Source organism: Rana temporaria, chromosome 1, assembly GCF_905171775.1.
Source record: "Rana temporaria chromosome 1, aRanTem1.1, whole genome shotgun sequence".
NCBI lineage: Eukaryota > Metazoa > Chordata > Amphibia > Anura > Ranidae > Rana > Rana temporaria.
Genome location: NC_053489.1, coordinates 138539261 through 138558148, shown reverse-complemented (window position 1 = coordinate 138558148; position 18888 = coordinate 138539261). Strand labels below are relative to the sequence as shown.

The 18888-nt window shown below is 44.2% G+C and overlaps 1 protein-coding gene across 1 annotated transcript in view; it reads right to left on the bottom strand.

Annotated features, from left to right (window-relative positions):
- Positions 1–18888, bottom strand: part of WDR36 (WD repeat domain 36) — a 90731-nt gene that overhangs the window by 48057 nt on the left and 23786 nt on the right. Inside the window, exons 7-11 of the mRNA XM_040343300.1 lie at positions 8203–8335; positions 4797–4972; positions 2454–2574; positions 2266–2331; positions 587–670 (exon numbers count right to left, since the gene is read on the bottom strand). Coding sequence (XP_040199234.1) covers positions 587–670; positions 2266–2331; positions 2454–2574; positions 4797–4972; positions 8203–8335 — 580 coding nt within the window. The remainder of the gene's footprint in view (positions 1–586; positions 671–2265; positions 2332–2453; positions 2575–4796; positions 4973–8202; positions 8336–18888) is intronic.

The window sequence follows — 18888 nt, the reverse complement described above, 5'->3', positions numbered from 1 at the left end:
CCGCTATGTGCCTTTCGTGTTCCTAACTGCACCCTTACATTTCTTATTGCATTCTTTGTAAAGTTGGAATGCTGAGGATGAACACTCAGCCTTGTATTTTTTGAATGCCTTCTCCTTTACTTTTATATGCATTTTTACGTTGGAGTTAAGCCACCCAGGACTTTTATTAGCTCTTGTAAATTTATTTCCCATTGGGAAGCACTGGCTAATGCCCTTATTTAATATGCTCTTAAAGCATACCCTTTTTCTCAGTGTAATTTTTTCCTAGGATTTTATCCCATTTAATATCTTCTAGCCAGGAACGTAGTTTATGGAAGCTGCAGGACTTAAGAAGAGACTGTGGCAATGGGGATTTGAGCATTAAATGAATATACTGGAATTCTGATCATGAGTTACAACAACTTATGCAAATATACAGTAAGACATTGATTACATGTAATCAAGTTTTATACTGATTATATGCTCTGTAAAAAAGGTTATTTGTATACATATCTAAAGTCCTTCCAACTAAATCGTAAACATTCATACAGTATTCTTGGATGTGGTAGTGTTCTAGGAAGAATAAATATTTAGGTAGATTACATACCAGAGGCAAAGGATATGACAGGTGGAAGTCTTAAAACAGCTCCACGCGAACCCATCTTTTTAGCTTTGGCTTTATTTATAGAACCTAGTAATACAAAAAAAATACAAAAAAAATGTCGTCAAAATGCTGAGGCACAGGTGTCAAAAAACTGTATTGTATATGGAAAACAGATGGTATCAAAAAGGCCCTTACCCTTGTTCGGGGATGGTTATTCTAGTATGGAAGAGACATGAAAGAGGTCGTCCACATCAAAACAGTCATCCTCCCTGTCCAAAATTGTTCCCCTCACTTCCCCTAAATGGCACTTTCCTTAAAAAACTATTAGAAAAGAAAGCTGCTTAACCCCCCCTATGGGGACCTGTGCACATAGCACTCAATCCAGTGTCTATCAGTGCACAGATTGCTGAGCTGTAGTGTAGGATAGCTAGCCCCACTCACTTGCCTAGCTATCCACCAAAAAACACTGTTCAATGAAGACAGATTTCTGATCAACAGCTCAGGAGGAGTGTGTCAGGCCGTTCACACAGAGCTGGCTGCCAGACAGAATATGACTATACTGTGCAGTGTCTTCATCTCTTTAGTTTTCACAGACTTACAGCCTGTGCTATTCAGGGTAAAGGAGAGAGTGTAAATTGTCTACTTGTGTCCAAGAGACTGTGAATGATTGCAGCAGGAGAAAAGCGCTTTCATTCACAAAAACACAAGCCGACAACAGCACATATGGACTCCTACATCTGTACAAGACAGCCTAGTGTAGTATCTGGCTTGTTCTGCTGTCAGCTTGGGTTTGTGTGAACGAAGGCCCTTACCCAGCTACAATTAATTCACAATACAATTTTTCATTCTTTCCATTCCCCTGAATGTCAGGCTGAATGTCCAGACTATGTATATTAAAAGAGGAGATACAAGAAGACAGAATAAGTTAATAAAAAAAAATAAAGAGTTAATGCGTGAAAAAAGTGTATATGTGCTTAGTAAAGACTTATACGGCACATATGAACATTTTTCACGCTGAGCATTTTCTCCCCATCACATCTGAGCAGCCCCATATGAATACAGAGTCACACATGTCAGCGCATACAGTGGTAAATGACAGCCCACCCACCCCCCCCCCCTTTATTTCCACTAGCCAGCTAAAACACAATGGGGGCAAGATATTCCATGTAGATTAATGGAGGCTTCATCTCCCTCTTATTCTAAGACACAAGCTGGAGGAGTGAGACACAGCCTGTGTCTAACTGAAATCCATCCACACCATGTTATTGCCCGAAATTTTTTTTTTATTATTTCAAATAAATAATGGATATATTTGTATGCCAATTTTAAACAGTTACCATTATTTTACACCTGTATTGCAAAGACTGTTTTCCTATTTTTTATTTTGAACATGTGACCAGCAGCAGAGGACTAGAAGCTCCGTCTGCTTATGTTTCCCTGCAGACTGGCTGGGAACGATCTGGATCACGCGACAGCCGTATATTGATTAGGAACCGGGTACTTTTTTAATGAAAAATAATTGCAGTGGGAGCATCCATATACAGAAATAAAAAGGGACAATGTAAATTAAACCATGTGTGTGTAATACAAAAATGGTCAAAATATCCTATTGCCACAAGGACAGTTAAAAGTGACCTAAAATGCAGTCCTAAATCTGGATCTGGCTCTAAATGTTAACTTACCATGACCAAGGCTTTTACTATATCTGTCATGAACTGTGGAAAATGAATGCAATGCCCCATCTTGGCCTGCAAAATGAAAAGCAAGAAAATATGTTCAATGCTCAACTAGTTTTCTGTTGTATACAAGGATAAAACATATATTCCATATGCAAGAACAATGTTCTCAAATACAAAGTGTTTATAGCTACCTGCACTAAGAATCTGCTTGCCATCAAGACCGTGATGTCGAATGAAAGTGGGTGGAGCACTATGGCCCATACGAAACCTAAGCAAACGACCTTGGCCTCCTGGGCCATCAAAGATCCAGACCTGGTTAGAAAAAAAGACAAGAGGTCAGAGAATTTGGTATACACAAAATAAAAATATATAATAAAATAATGTGTCCTGCTGTGGCGATTTCTCCTTATCCCCTGTCTTGCAGATGCAACAGGGAGTGAGAGGAAATTCCCACCCTAGACAATTATTCAAACACGTGCCCCCATCGGAAGATTTCTTCTTACCTCTTGCTTTCACAACCTGAAAACGTCCGATCTTGGTGACTGTGGTCGCCAGGAAAAAAAAGAACGTATGAATTATCTATAGTTTGGGGGGGTGGGGGGTAAGCGAGGACAGAGGGGGGGGGGGGGGGGATAGCTGCACAGCAGGTGATTAGATCGTTGGTACACAAACAATTTAACGGAGAACTTCGAGAGCAGCATGAGTGAATGAGAACTTGTAACTGCAAACTTGCAAACTTGCAAATGTGAACTAAATCGCCTCAAGGTGCTTTGCATACTTTTCATGGTGTGCTCTGCGATAGAGTTGTCAGCAACAGGGAATAAATAAGTATTAGGCTGTGCTGTGTTCTCTGCAGGTCTCCTCCAGTATCAGCCTGAAGCTGCATAGCCAATTGTGTGTCGTCCTCCTTCCTCTGCCTAGATGTGGCTTGGAGTAGGTGTGGTGAGGGTAGAGAACTCACCAGTGTCCTGAGAAGGTGGGTCGTATATCCAGGCATGCAGCCGGCACCATCCTGTGCCGCCGGCCAAGGGATAGAAGTCAGTAAGCCGCTGGGGAGGCTTGGAGGACTTTCAGATATGTCACCCAGGTGAAAGAGGATCTTGGGTGGCAGCTTAGATACCAGAATCCGCTCCTCTAAAGTTGCTGTGTTCGTCTCTAAACACCTCAGGAAAGTAGGAGTGCTGAGCTAAGCAGCCTCTCCTCGCTGGCCAGACTCACCCCCTGTTGACAGCTGAAATTGTCATTGGTTAAGGGACAGGGCAGCTCTGCTCCTTAACCAATAATTGCTGGCATTCTTTTCTTTTCAACTGTTAGCAGGGAAATCCCGCTGACAGCTGAAAGAACAGAGCCAGAAGGTATCGGTACATTTTCATGAGGACCGATATCTGTGCCGATACTAGGCATTTGCATGGGTATCACCATCGGTGCAACCCTACCTTTAACCAAGGAAGGTAGCACGATAGGTCTTTTAAATAAAAGCACAGCTCAAGCCGAGATCGGTCCCTTGACGGTACTCAAAGCCAAGGAGTTTTCCACACCTGACTAGAGAAAAGTGCCAAAATATGCTCCACTACATACTGTCAGAGACAAAACCTATTAGCTTCTCACCACATAAATTAAGCCTTCCATGTATGATGGGGTTCACCTTCCTGGAGGTTGACTTTCTAGCCTTGAGGAGGGTTGGAGTTACAGAATCATCCCTGTTCCTCAGAACTAGGACTTCAACAGGCATGCCATGCTAAAGCAGGATAGAAGATAAGACCATGCAATGACAAATGTCACCCAAAGCTTGTCTGTCAAGAGATTTATGACGCTGGCATACCACATTTTTAGACTGTACATTTTTATACAGAAATGTATACATTGTGTGCATCAGCAGACTGATGGAACAAGTCTTAAAAAAAAACAAAAAAAAAAACAAAAAAAAACAGTCCATAGCTGCAGCACTCCTAATCTTCACCCATCACGGCAGGTGAGCCCCGCAGGACCTTCAGGGACTAGACTTCCCTCTAGTGGGATCACTTCCCAGGACCTGAAGAGCACTCTTAACGAAGTAACCAGTTACTTAGTACACCAGGGATCACAGTCCACAAGGTCCAGCACTGGCTTGTAGAAATTACAAGGCAGTTCCCACTTTTGTATTTGGAATCCAGGTACAGCCTCCTGGCCATAGCAACCGATTCAGATAGGGCCCTACCAGGGGCATAAGGTACATGCTGCATTACATGAATACGTCTGAGGGAGATCTTCAGAGTGATACAAGGAGTGCACTGCACATTCAGGCACTTTGAGACACTTTTGAGACACTAGCAAAAAAAACTAGAAAAAAATAAATAAAAATAAAAAACAAACAAAAAAAAAACACAGAGGCTGAGCTGGGAGGAATTATACCTGGAAATTCCTGTTTTTTTTGGCCAGTGCCCATTTGCATGAAGGTGTCAGCATAACACAAGTAGTCAAAAATACAACAACTTCAAATCCCTTTTTGAGTGTTAGCGAACCAAGCCCAAGATAAGGCCTACATATTGTCATACCCGTAACGCATTATCCGCAGCATTGGTAATGAGCAGAGGTTCTCCATGAACAAACGTTAGCCCAGCAATAGCAGTGGAATGAACATCCCTCATCTGGCTCATCAGTTTCTTTTCTTCCAAATCCCACAGGCCTATGTGACCAATGGGGCTTCCAGCTGCCATTATTGGATGTCCATCTGCAAAGCAAGAAGCAGTGTTTAAAATATAAAACCAATAATCATCTGTTGAAAGGAAGGCATATTGGTACACATATTATATACAAACTAATAGTAAGTGACTCTCCATTATACTTAAAATAGAGTAACTACAGACTTTTGATGAGGGGGAAAAAAAACAAAAACACAATCACCTCCAAGTGATCAATGTACATTGCAAGAATTTTAACAACCTTTCTTTTAGTCACTTCTCCCTGTTTCTGATCATCTTATGGACTTACAGAGAGTGGCAGCGTCTGCCTTCCTTTCGTGGCTAGTCCTTTATTAGCATCTACTAAAACCAAAATGTTTGTTGCAGATTATGCCCAAAATCATTAAAGATATTTTTTTCCCTACTTGTGCAGTGGAGGGGTGGGGGCAGGATTGAGAGTAGGCAAGTCAATTTAAAGGGTGAGGATCCGCTTTAAGCCTCTAATGGCAGTGGCCTGCAGCTCATCAGAGGAAACATGGTCCATTAAGCGATTTTGGAGACTCAGTACAAGACAGAGCATCTATTGCAGGTTCAGAGGCCACAGTCAGATCCCTGCAGGGGAAGGCATGGAAGTATGCTTATGGCCTCTGCGGTTAGTAAGCTATGAAAGTTGCAATTTGGAACATGAACTCTTACATAATGGCAGTGGCATACTTCAAAAAAGAACCAAGAAGAGGTTACATCGGATGAAGCTAAAGTAGACAAAAGGATGGCAGGGACTCAAGCAGAGAACATTCCAGGTTATCAATAGGAGCTCAGGATAGGTATTCTGCACCTGAAAGTCCCTGCGGTTAAGTATTGGAGAAAATACAGTATCTCAAAAAAAGTGATAACCCTTCATATTTTTGTAAATTTTATTATATCTTTTCACGTGACAACGCTGAAGAAATTACACTTTGTTACAATGTAAAGTAGTGAGTGTACAGTTTGTATAACAGGGTAAATTTGCTGTCCCCTCAAAATAACTCGACACAGGCATTAATGTCTAAACCACTAGCAACAAAAGTGAGTACACCCCTAAGTGAAAAATGTCCAAATTGGGCCCAAAGCGTCAATATATTATGTGGCCACCATTATTTTCCAGCACTTCCTTAACCCTCTTGGGTATGGAGTTCACCAGAGCTTCACAGGATGCCACTGGAGTCCTCTTTCACTCCTCCATGACGACATCACAGAGCTGGTGGATGTTAGAGACCTTGCGCTCCTCCACCTTCCGTTTGAGGATGCCCCACAGATGCTCACTAGGGTTTAGGGCTGGAGACATGCTTGGCCAATCCATCACCTTTACCCTTAGCTTCTTTAGAAAGGCAATGGTTGTCTTGGTGTGAGCACTGACAGGCTGGCCCCCCCAACACTTCAACCTCTGCAGCAATGCTGGAAGGACTCATGTCTATTTCCCCAAATACAACCTCTGGATATCACGCCAAGCACATGCCCTCCACTTCTTTGGTCGACCATGGCGAGATATAATTTTGCCCCTGTAAAAATCATTAGCAAGACCTCATCTGGAATATGCAGTTCAGTTTTGGGCACCAGTTCTCAAAAAGGATATCGGGGAACTGGAGAAAGTGCAGAGAAGGGCAACCAAACTGATAAGAGGCATGGAGGAGCTCAGCTATGAGGAAAGATTAGAGGAACTGAATTTATTCACTCTTGAGAAGAGGCGAATTAGGGGGGATATGATCCACATGTACAAATATATAAGAGGTCCATATAGTGAACTTGGTGTTGAGTTATTCACTTTACGGTCAACACTGAGGACAAGGGGGCACTCTTTACGTCTAGAGGAAAAGAGATTTTACCTCCAAATACGGAAAGGTTTTTTCACAGTAAGAGCTATGAAAATGTGGAACAGACTCCCTCCAGAGGTGGTTCTGGCCAGCTCAGTAGATTGCTTTAAGAAAGGCCTGGATACTTTCCTAAATGTACAGAATATAACTGAGTACTAAGATTTGTAGGTAAAGTTGATCCAGGGTAAATCCGATTGCCTCTCGGGGGATCAGGAAGGAATTTTTTCCCCTGCTGTAGCAAATTGGATCATGCTCTGCTGGGGTTTTTTGCCTTTCTCTGGATCAACTGTGGGTATGGAGTTGGGTGTATGGGATTGTACTGTGTTTTTTATTTTGTTTGTTTATTTTTTGTGGTTGAACTGGATGGACTTGTGTCTTTTTTCAACCTGACTAACTATGTAACTATGGCGAGGCCTGTTCCGAGTGAAACCTGTCCTGTCAAACCGCTGTATGGTCTTGGCCATAGTGCAGCATCTCAGTTTCAGGGTCCTGGCAGACTTCTTATAGCCTAGGCCATCTTTATGTTGCGTAACAATTCTTATATTTCAGATCCTCAAAGTTTTTTGCCAGGAGGTGCCATGTTGAACTACCAGTGACCAGTATGAGAGAGGGAAAGTAATAACACCAAATTTAACACACCTGCTACCCATTCACACCTGAGACGTTGTAACAGTCACATGACACTGGGAAAGGAAAATGGCAAAAGGAAAATGGCAAATTGGGCCCAATTTAGACATTTTCACTTAGGGGTGTACTCACTTTTGTTGCCAGCGGTTTAAACATTAATGGCTTTGTGTTGAGTAATTTTAAGACAGCAAATTTACACTCACTACTTTGCATTGTAGCAAAGTGTCATTTCTTCAGTGTTGTCACATGAAAAGATATAATAAAATATATTTACAAAAATTTGACAGAATGCTTTTCTCAGGAAAGATTTCCTTTAAAGGGTCACTAAAGGAAAAAACATTTTTAGCTGAAATTACTGTTTACAGGGTATTGAGACATAATGGATTCCTTTTAAAAATGATTAAAAATAGATAAAAATCAATCATATAATGTACCTACAGTTTAGTTTTGTTTTTGCGGTTGTTTCCTGGTTCTCTGTTGTACAGAGAGCCAATAGAGGGCAGTGATACTTTGTCTAAAACTCCTCAGCACCAATCCAGTTTCGTTTTACACACAGTAATCACACCTCTTTGATTAGTCACCACAGTGAGAAATCTCTCAGTACTGTGGTGATCAGGAAACAGACAACCAGGAAGTGTCCAGAACAGAGAGGAATTACAGCAACATCAAAGCAAAAACGAACAATGAAGACATGAAACCAGGACTGCAGTAAGGTAAAGGAAGCTATTTAGCTAAAAAAAAAAAAAAATCCTTTAGTGACCCTTTAAGGTTATTGGAAACTGGCATAACAAATGTGGACTCACCTGTACGGAATGATATTGCAGTAATCGGACCCCAGTCTTGCTGAAAAGTCATCAGGGTTTCATCAAATTTGATGTTGTGCACGATAATTTTACCGCTTGTCAGCCCAACAGCCACCACATCAACTGCAGGAGCCTAGAATTACAATTTCAAAAGTTACATTTCTAATGCCAGAGTGTATAAATGTAGCGCCAAGAGGCGGTTCACACTACCGCAACCTGGGGGGGGGGCGACATGGCAAATTACATGAAAGTGAATGAGAGCCATCTTCATGCACACTACTGAAGCGGCTCAGACTTCAGAAAAGGTTCTTGTACTACTTCAAGGCTACTTGTACCCATTGATTTCAATGGAAGTCGCCTCCAAGTCGGATCCCCTGTCGTAACTGAAGCAACATTCCAGGAAGCAAAACTAGTTTTCTCAGGCAAACCCCTCCCTCCCACAGAGCTGATCATTGTTTGATTGGCCACTGGCAAAGTCGCCTGTCCTGGAGGCGCCTTGAAGTCGTGTTGCGCCCCAAGTTGCGCTGAAGTCGCCTCGCAAAGTCGCGCCCAGAGTCAGGTTGCCCCTGTGTGAACCGGCTCTTAAAGTAATAACCAGTGACAATATGTAACTGAAAAACTCAAATAATCTGAATCCCATCCATGTATAGAAAAAGAACAAAAACTATGGGCCAGATTCACGTAGATCAGCGGATCTTTAGATCCGCTCGATCTACCCGATTTAAGATCCGCTCCCGCAAGTTTGCGAGGCAAGTGGGTAATTCACAAACCACTTACCTCCAAACTTGCGGCGGCGGATCGTAAATCCCCCGGCGGAATTCAAACTCCGCGGCTAGGGGGAGTGTACTATTTAAATCAGGCGCGTGAGAATGAGAATGCGCCGTCCGCGGAATTTCCCGGCGTGCATTGCTCCCACTGACGTCACTAGGACGTCAGTGGTTTCGACGTGAGCGTAACTTGCGACACGCGGGTTTATGAATCGGCGTACGCTAATGACGGAAAAAATTTAAAAGCGACGTGGGAACGACGGCTATACTTAACATTGGCTGCGCCTCATAGAAGCAGGGGTAAGTATACGCCGGGAAAGCCGCTACGGAAAAGTCGTAACACTGCGTCGGGTCCGCGTACGTTCGTGAATTCGCGTATCTTGACGATTTACATATTATTCAACGTAAATCAGCGGGAACGCCCCCGGCGCCATTTTCAAATTGAAAATAAGATCCGACGGTGTAACAGTGTAACACTGTCGGATCTTAGCCATATCTATGCGTAACTGATTCGATGAATCAGACGCATAGATAGGACCAGTTTAAGTCAGAGATACGTTGGTGTATCAGGAGATACACAGTCGTATCTCTTTGTGAATCTGGCCCTATGTATACATAGATGGAATTCAGATAGTTATTTCAGAGATAAAAATGTGTAATAACCAGTAACAATATGTATGTAGCTGCTCACTGTTTATGGATTAGCGCATTAATTATTTACACTTTACATAAATTTCTAATGCCACCAGTATAGCAAATTGAATGTAAATATATATATATATATATATATATATATATATATATATATATATATATATATATATATATATATATATATATATATATATATACACACACACACACACACACACACACACACACACACACATACACACACATTATATATATATATATATATATATATATATATATATATATATATATATATATATATATATATATATATATATATACATATACACACACACACACACACACACATATACATACACATACATACACACACACACCTGAAACTTCTCGTACTGACCAAAAAATAATTTGTTGCATTGAAAAGGACATCCCCTGCCTTCCCAAAACAAAGTATTTACATATTACTTCCTCATAAAAATGAAGACATTTTAGTTTTCATTCTACTCTTATCTCTGTTAGGCTGGGTTCACACTACGGTTTTCCCGTCCGTCAGCCGCATACGATTTCAGTATTGAAAACGTACGGGCACGGACGGTAAAACGTATAGATAGAGAATGCATTGCAAATCGTATGCACTCAGATGCATCCGGGTGCGTACGATTTGCTGGCAAAACGTTTTTTAAAACGTACGCAAAACCGTGTTCAACCACGGTTTTGCGGTCGTTTTTAAAACAGTATGGCAATCGCATACGTTTTCCTTTAACATTAATGTCAATGGAAAACGTACATATGTGCGGTTCCATACGTTCCCGTCCGTTTCAGCCGCATACGGTTTTACATATAAATCGTATGCGGCTGACGGACGGGAAAACCGTAGTGTGAACCCAGCCTTAATAGGTTTCTGGTTCTCTATGTGCCCTGTTCACACCACAAGAATTGGCATTACGTCAGATTTTTTTCTTTTATGTATGCAGTTTTCTGCATGGTAAAAAAAAACGAACATGTCGTCAACATTGGTGTTAACAGGGCACATAACAAGGTTCATAAAAACTGATATTAACACGCATAAAAACTGATGTGAAACTGAATTCTCTGCAAGTAAAATCTGCATGGTTTTCCCATCAGTTTTCATGCATGTATTGTATGAACGAGCCAAAAAAAAAAAAAAAACACATTTAAAAGCCAGCAGCTACACATACTGCAGGCAAGGGCTTCACACCGGGGACTCTACTGCACATGCGTGAGGCCCGCTCCTCTCTCCTACTGGCCAGGGGGAGAAGAAAGCCCTGCGGTGATGTCACAGGCCGCTGCCCGCACTACTGGAAGTGGTTAATCAGATGAGTGGAAGTTCCACTTTTGGGTGGAACTCCACTTTAAAGTGATTGTAAAGGCAGAAGGTTTTTGATCTTAAAAAGGGGTTGTAAAGACAAAAATATTTTCCTCTTAAATTAAAGTCTGACAGTAGCTGATAAAGTAAAAAGTAATGTTTTGCATTAGAACTAGTTTGATACCTGTTGAAATCGAGCTGTTTTATTCACCTCCAGCACTCCTGAATCATTATTCTCACTGACTTCCTGGTTTGCGGTGCGCATTCATTCTTGCTACATCACAGCCTAATGGGAACTACAGTTCCCATTAGGCTTAGCCTCCATGCCTGTGAGGGATAAGAGAGCATCTTCACGCAGGGCTGTAGTCATAGGGAGGGGGTGGGCACATTCTGCTTACCACCATGCAAAACAGCTCAGATGCTGGTGAAAAGCAAGAAGAGGAGAGACAGGAAATGGCATTTTCAAACCTGGATTACTGTATTTTGGAGGTCAAAAGGAAAAACAAGGTAAGTGATATTTAAATGCTCTTGCTTACAGCAATCAATTGATCTAATAAAAAACAAACCTTTAGTGTTCCTTTAATGCATATGCATTAGGATAAAAAGCCTTCTGTGTGCAGCAGCACCCCTACTACTTAAAGCGGTCCTCCACCCTAAAGTGGAGTCCCGCTGATCGGAACCCTCCCCCCTCCGGTGTCACATTTGACACCTTTCAGGGGGGAGGGGGGTGCAGACACCTGTCTAAAGACAGGTATTTGCACCCACTTCCGGCCACACGCTACGGGCGAAAGACGGGCATTCCGTCACATCCCGTCTGTCGCCCGTTGTGTGCTGGGAACACTCGGCTCCCAGCACACAGCGTGTGAGCCAATCGGCGGGCGCAGCGCGACTCGCGCATGCGCCGTAGGGAACCGGGCAGTGAAGCCGCAGCGCTTCACTTCCTGGTTCCCTCACCGTGGATGGAGGGGGGAGCAGCAGGGTGACGAGCGATCGGCTCATCCTCTGCTGCGATCACCGCTGGACTCCAGGACAGGTAAGTGTCCTTATATTAAAAGTCAGCAGCTGCAGTATTTGTAGCTGCTAGCTTTTAATATATTGTTTTAGTGGCACATCCGCTTTAAATGAGCCCCATTCCTATCCAGCGATGTCCACGAGTGCCTCGGCCATCCATGACTCTCCCTCCTGATTGGCTGGGACACAGCAGCAGCGCCATTGGCTCCCACTGCCATCCCTCAAAGTCAATTAGCCATTCAGGAGAGCAAGGGAGCAGAGGCAAACAAGGGCTACATGTCTGGACACACAGAGCTGAAGGTCAGCTCGGGTGCCCCCATAGCAAGCTGCTTGCTGTGGTGGCACTCAACAGGAGGGAGAGGCTAGGAAAGTCAAAGAGGGACCTGAGAAGAGGAGGATCTGAGCTGCTCTGTGCAAAACCATTCGCAGGCAAGTATACCATTTTATTTTAATTTTTTCTATAAAAACAAATAAGACTTTACAATCACTTTAAGCACAGATGGAGGAGGAAAAAAAACACACACAAACACCAGCTTGTTGCCACTGGACACCATCCTGTAGACTCAGTTGTCTGAGACTTCCTGAGTTCAGACAGCTACAAAGGCCAAGAAGATGCCCCCACTCATGCAAGCAGGGGAGTCCCTTTACTGTGTGGAGGACTTGCCTCCAGAACCAGTGGACTTGAGTCCAATTACAGAGCTGGGATGTGGGCTTCTGCTTGCACGTGAAAGGTATTATTTTTGGATTCTAAAGGCGACACTCTTTTCTAAAAGCAAGGCCTTCACCTTTTCCTTATGTGTTTTTAAAGCATAAAAACATTTTAGTCCTCACTCGATCCAGAATGTGCCCATCAGCAGAAGCTCTCTTCTCTCACTTTCTAGTATTGCAGGCTTTGCTAATGTACTCCTGCTGCTGTCAATCACAGCCAGTGATGAGGGTGGGGGTTGAGAAGCACCATTTGCGTCTATGGATGCAGTGCATCTCGGGATGAAGCTTGCAGGTGTGTCATCCATAGGAAGCCGTCATATGGCAGGATCTTTCTGGTCAGTTTCCCTGGACCCTCTCTCTCCTACCAGAGAGAAGGTTGTCTTAAAGAGGGACTCTACCCTCTTATCTGTGTCATCTTTATAGGCTGGGCCTCAAACACGAGGCTTTCTTTGGAAGAAGTCATCATACCAACAAAACACAGGGTAAATCCAGGCTGTGTGTGTGTTGATTGGCAGCATTTAGCTGTGCAACAGGCAATCTTCTCTCAGTGTGGCCAGCTGTGTGCGAGACACAGGCCGGGTGCTCGCTACTCACGGCTGTGGTCTGCTTGGGGATATTTTGGATGCTTTGTTGTACAATTTAACAGTATAATGGTTTGTGTTAATAAAAGGCTGATAATTCTACATTAACGCATATATGTATGGCTTCTTCCTTTGTATGTGTGATACATTTGCCTATATGTCTCAGTTTAATGCTCCCTGCTTGCCATTGTGATTACCATCCGGTTATTGAAGTGCTAATGTCCCCTCACTATTTCTAAAGGTTAATTGATCTATTGTGTTGTGTGAAGGAGATCTGTGTTTATGCGGCTTGTGTTAATTATTCTGATTGCTTCATTGTGGTAATTATCTCTCTATATGCGGGGTCGAGTTGTCTAGTTAATGTATTTAGTACAACTAGTACTCAACTCCACTGATGTCATTATCTAAAGAAAATGTGTTTTCAGACTCGGCTCCGTCGTGTCTGCCTACTCTGTATGGGAGCCCCAGTGTGAGGGGGGCGGAGATTTGTCATTGTAACAGTTTTGGAAATGACATATAAGCTGTGTGTTAGAACATTAAACTCAGTCTTGGTTCCAGCATCCAGTCTTGACTCATGTGTGGGGGATCCTGTGATGGTCTTGTATGGAGAGGAGGGAATGCTTGACGGGGATATCATACCGATACCGTCACAATTGGTTGGTAGCAGTGGGATTTTCCCTTCTACTCTCCTTTACACCCGGGATTCCAAGCAGACACTGGAAGAACTACTGGAAGTTCGTGGAAGGATTGCTAGCAACAGAACCGAACGGGTCATCATAGCAGAATCAATGGAGATAGACCAGGAGAACGGGATTGCAGCAACGCCAGCGGTACAAGAGATGGAGACACCAGTGATTCAGGAGGAGGAATCGCCAGCCAACAAGCTAATGAGAGAGAAGCTAGCATGGTTCGGCCCGAACCCAACGCCGGATGTGGTGCTGAAAGTGATGGACCTGTTAGTAAACGCAGAACTACAGTTAAAACTGGCAGCAGTCCAACAAGCAGCCGCACCTTCTCCGAACAGTGAGTACAGCACAGCAGACACAAGGAAGATTCCGTTTAGCGCTTTTAAAGCTTTTGATGAAAAGGACTGTGAGATTGATAACTACCTGGCGGATTTTGAGCGACAATGTAACCTGCACCGAATAGCTAGAAGAGAGTGGGTTGCAATATTGTCAGGCAAACTGTCAGGCAAAGCTTCTGATGCTTTCCGGACCGTGCCAGATCAGGATATCCATAGCCATGTCATTATCTAAAGAAAATGTGTTTTCAGACTCGGCTCCGTCGTGTCTGCCTACTCTGTATGGGAGCCCCAGTGTGAGGGGGGCGGAGATTTGTCATTGTAACAGTTTTGGAAATGACATATAAGCTGTGTGTTATAACATTAAACTCAGTCTTGGTTCCAGCATCCAGTCTTGACTCATGTGTGGGGGATCCTGTGATGGTCTTGTATGGAGAGGAGGGAATGCTTGACGGGGATATCATACCGATACCGTCACAGTATGCTCACTAGTGGAGATATTACATGTAAACATCAGAAGACAGCTCAGTGATTGAAAAAGGTGACTTTCATCTTTCTGGGAGCTCATTAGTGCAATTGCCATATTTGTGAAAGCTTGCCAATAACATTTGGCAAGTGCAGATCCATGTGGGTGGAGGACAGCATGTGGTGTTTGGTTTAGCGTTCTAAGGGTGGATGTCTCAGTAAAGAAAGGAGCTTTGCTACATTACATTTATTATTGCTACTACCTTTGACGTGTTCTAAATTTCGATCAGGGGTGTCAAACTATTTCATTGTGGGCCGCATCAGCAGTATGGTTGCCCTCAGAGCCGATTGTATCTAGGGTGTGCTACAAAGAGTTCAGGAATGCAGAGTTCAGGGCTGCATATACAGTATATGCACTCATCAATGTATTGCTCTAGATTATTTGTTTTGGATTACCGTATTTATCGTGGTATAGCGCGCACCCCTAAAGTTGCCCGAATTCTTGTGGAAAAAAACGGGGTTACTTACCGGTAACATCCCTTTTCCAGGAGTCTTTCAGGACAGGTACTGTAGAGAGAGACACAGGCTCCTCCCCTCACAGGAAACACCGCCTTCCAATTAGGAATTTAAGCCTCATCCTCCCTCAGCTCCTCAGTTTTTTCCAGAGTACCTCCGGCCAGCTGGGGAGACACAAGAACACGTCATAAAAGTATAAAATTACATCTTACCTGACGGCCTCGTCTGATGAGTTTCCATAATATCCCCTACAACAAAGAGGGTGGGTACCAGTGCTGTCCTGAAAGACTCCTGGAAAAGGGATGTTACCGGTAAGTAACCCCGTTTTTCCCTGTTCGTCTTTCAGGACAGGTACTGTAGAGAGGATAAGCGAGCACCTTACCCTAGGGTGGGACAACTGCTTGCAGTACTTTGCGTCCAAAAGCCTGGTCTTTGGTTGAAAGTAGGTCCAGTCTGTAATGTTTTACAAACGTTGAAAAACTAGACCAAGTTGCAGCCTTGCAGATCTGCTCCGGGGAAGCACCAGCACACTCTGCTTGGGAAGTTGCTACTGCCCTGGTGGAATGAGCCTTGATACCCTGTGGAGGCTCTACTCCCCTAGAAGAATAAGCTAGAACGATGGCTGCCCTTAACCACCTGGCTATCGTGCGTCTAGAAGCCCTAGACCCTTTCCTGGACCCAGAAAACAAAACAAATAGTGAATCAGCTTTCCTGAACTGATTTGTGTAATCCAAGTATTGTAGGACACACCTCCTAACGTCTAGGTTGTGAAACTTGTGTTCCTGTTCCCTTACAGGATTTGAACAAAAAGAAGGCAATGTTATTTCTTGACTTCTGTGAAACTTAGAAGCTACCTTTGGTAGAAAAGCCGGATCTGTCTTAAAAATGATGCGATCCGGAAAAACTTGAAAAAAGGGGGCCCTAATAGATAGGGCCTCGAGTTCGCTCACTCTCCTGGCAGTAGTGATCGCTACTAAAAATACTGTTTTGAGAGTGATCACTTTTAAACTACAATTGTCTAAAGGCTCAAATGGTTCTACTGTAAAGGCCTGAAGAACCAATGAGAGATCCCAAACTGGGAAGTTGGAGGTTTTTACAGGTCTCCGTCTACTCAAAGCCTTAAAAAATCTAGAGACCCAAGGGTCAAATGCTAGTTGTTTTTCAAAAAATACACTTAGAGCTGACACTTGACCCTTCAGCGTGCTAGTTGCCAGCCCTTTATCAGCTCCAGCTTGTAGAAATTCTAAAACAGCCACAGAGCTGTTGACACTGAAGGAGCTTTCTGCGCACCAGATGTTAAACCGTTTCCACACTTTTTGGTAAATGGCTTGTGTCTCCTTCTTTCTACAGCTTAGGAGTGTTTCAACCAGGCGTTCTGAAAACCCTTTGCCCCTCAGCAGCTCTTCCTCAGAAGCCAAGCTGCCAGATTCCACCTCTCTACCTGCGGGCAGCAGATTGGACCCTGTAAAAGGAGATCCTCCCGGATTGGTAGAATCCAAGGAGGTTCTATCGATAGACTTTTTAGGATAGAGAACCATGGTCTCCTGGGCCAATGAGGTGCGATGAGAATCAGTGTTGTGTTCTCCCCCTGCAGTTTCCTCAGGACTGCTGGTATTAGAACCGGAGGGGGGAAAGCATAACACCTGGAGAACTGCCAGGTTTGGGCCAGAGCGTCCACCGCCAGAGCTCCATCCCACCTGGTTAGGGAAAAAAAGAGCCGAGTCTTGGCATTTTCTCTTGAGGCGAATAAATCCACCTCCGGAAGACCCCATCTTTGAGTGATCGCTCTGAAGACTTCTTGATTCAGAACCCAATCGCCCTCCCTCAGTTTCTTCCTGCTGAGGAAGTCTGCGACCTGATTTAATTCTCCCTTCAGATGTATGGCTGAGAGGGACAAGACATTGGCCTCCGCCCATATGAGAATAGACTTTGTCAGATCCCATAAGGACTTGCTCCTGGTGCCCCCCTGCTTGTTGACATAAGCTACTGCGGAGGAGTTGTCTGTCCTGATTCGAACATGCTGTCCCTGCAGCTCCTTCTGAAAGGCTTTGAGGGCTAACTCTATCGCTTTTAGTTCTCTCCAATTCGAAGATTTTTGCGAGTCCTCTTTTGCCCAGCGACCCTGTGTCAGAAGGGAGTCCAGGTGTGCTCCCCAACCGGAGCCACTGGCATCTGTTGTCACTGTTCTGGAGATCGGGGAGATCCAATCCAGGCCCTGTAAAAGGTTCGCCCCCTTCCTCCACCACCAAAGGGACCTCTTGATGTGAACCGGTATGGATATCAGGGAATCCAAGGATTCCGGTTTGTGGTCCCAAATGTTCAGTATGAACAGTTGCAGAGGTCGGAAATGCAGACCCGCCCACTGCACTGCAGGAAGAGAAGATGTTAATAACCCCAGAGCTGACATGACTTTCCTTATCGGAAGCTGGCCACTGCTCTGAAGAAGTGATATTACATTGTCCACCTTCTGAACTTTTTCTATTGGGAGAAAAGTCATCTGTCTGGTTGAGTCCAGTACATATCCCAGAAAAGTGACTCTTTGGGAGGGTGTCAGGCTGGATTTTCCCAGATTGAGTAGCCAACCTAGGTTTTCCAGAATCTCCTTTGCAACCTGGAGGTCCTGGGACAACCGTGTCGGGGAGTCTGCAAAAAATAGCAGATCGTCCAGGTAAGCTAACACCAGGATGCCCTTGAGACGTAGAAAGGCTAGTACCTCTACCATCACCTTGGTGAATATGCAGGGGGAAGAGGAGAGCCCAAAGGGGAGTGCTTTGAATTGTAGGTGAAACGTCCCCTCTCTGGACCTCATGGCCAGTCTGAGAAATCTCTGATGGCATTCTGCTATAGGGATGTGTAGGTAGGCATCCCTTAGATCTATGGATGCCATGAAGCAGTTCGGAAGGAGGAGTGTCCTCACGGAATAGATGGAATCCATCCGAAACCGTTTGTACGTGACTGAGGTGTTTAGAGGTTTTAAATTCAGTATAAGCCTGAATTTCCCTGAAGGCTTGCGGACCACAAATATGTGGGAGTAGAAGCCCTTTCCTATCTCCTCCGATGGAACCCGAACTACCACCTCCTGATCCTCCAACTCCTGAAGAGAGGAGATCAGAGCCACAGATTTCTCTTTGCACTGCGGCAAATTGGTGACTAAGAGTCTGGATGGGGGGGGACTTGAGAACTCTAGTCTGTACCCTCTCCTTATGATCCCCAGCACAAATTGGTTGCTGGTGATCATCTCCCACTGTGGGAGAAAGGCCCCCAACCTTCCTCCCACCTTGACTCCGTCATTGAGGTTTTTGGGGCTGTTCAGGAGCACGAAAAAGCGCCCCGGCACGGCCTTTCCCTTTTGGTCCCCAAAACTTTTTCTTTCCCTCAGGTTTGGGGACTTCCACCTTCTTTTGGGTCCAGAATTTTTTCTTTGCCTGTCCCCCAAATTTTTTCTTTAAGGGGAAAGCCTTCTTCTTGTCGGCTGTACGATCTAAGACAGCCTCCAAGCCTGGCCCAAATAATAAGTCTCCTGTAAGGGGGATCCCGCACAACTTAACCTTTGAGGCGCTATCCCCCTGCCATGTCTTGAGCCAGAGAGCTCTTCTTGCAGAATTAGATAGAGCTGTAGACCTGGCCGACATGCGG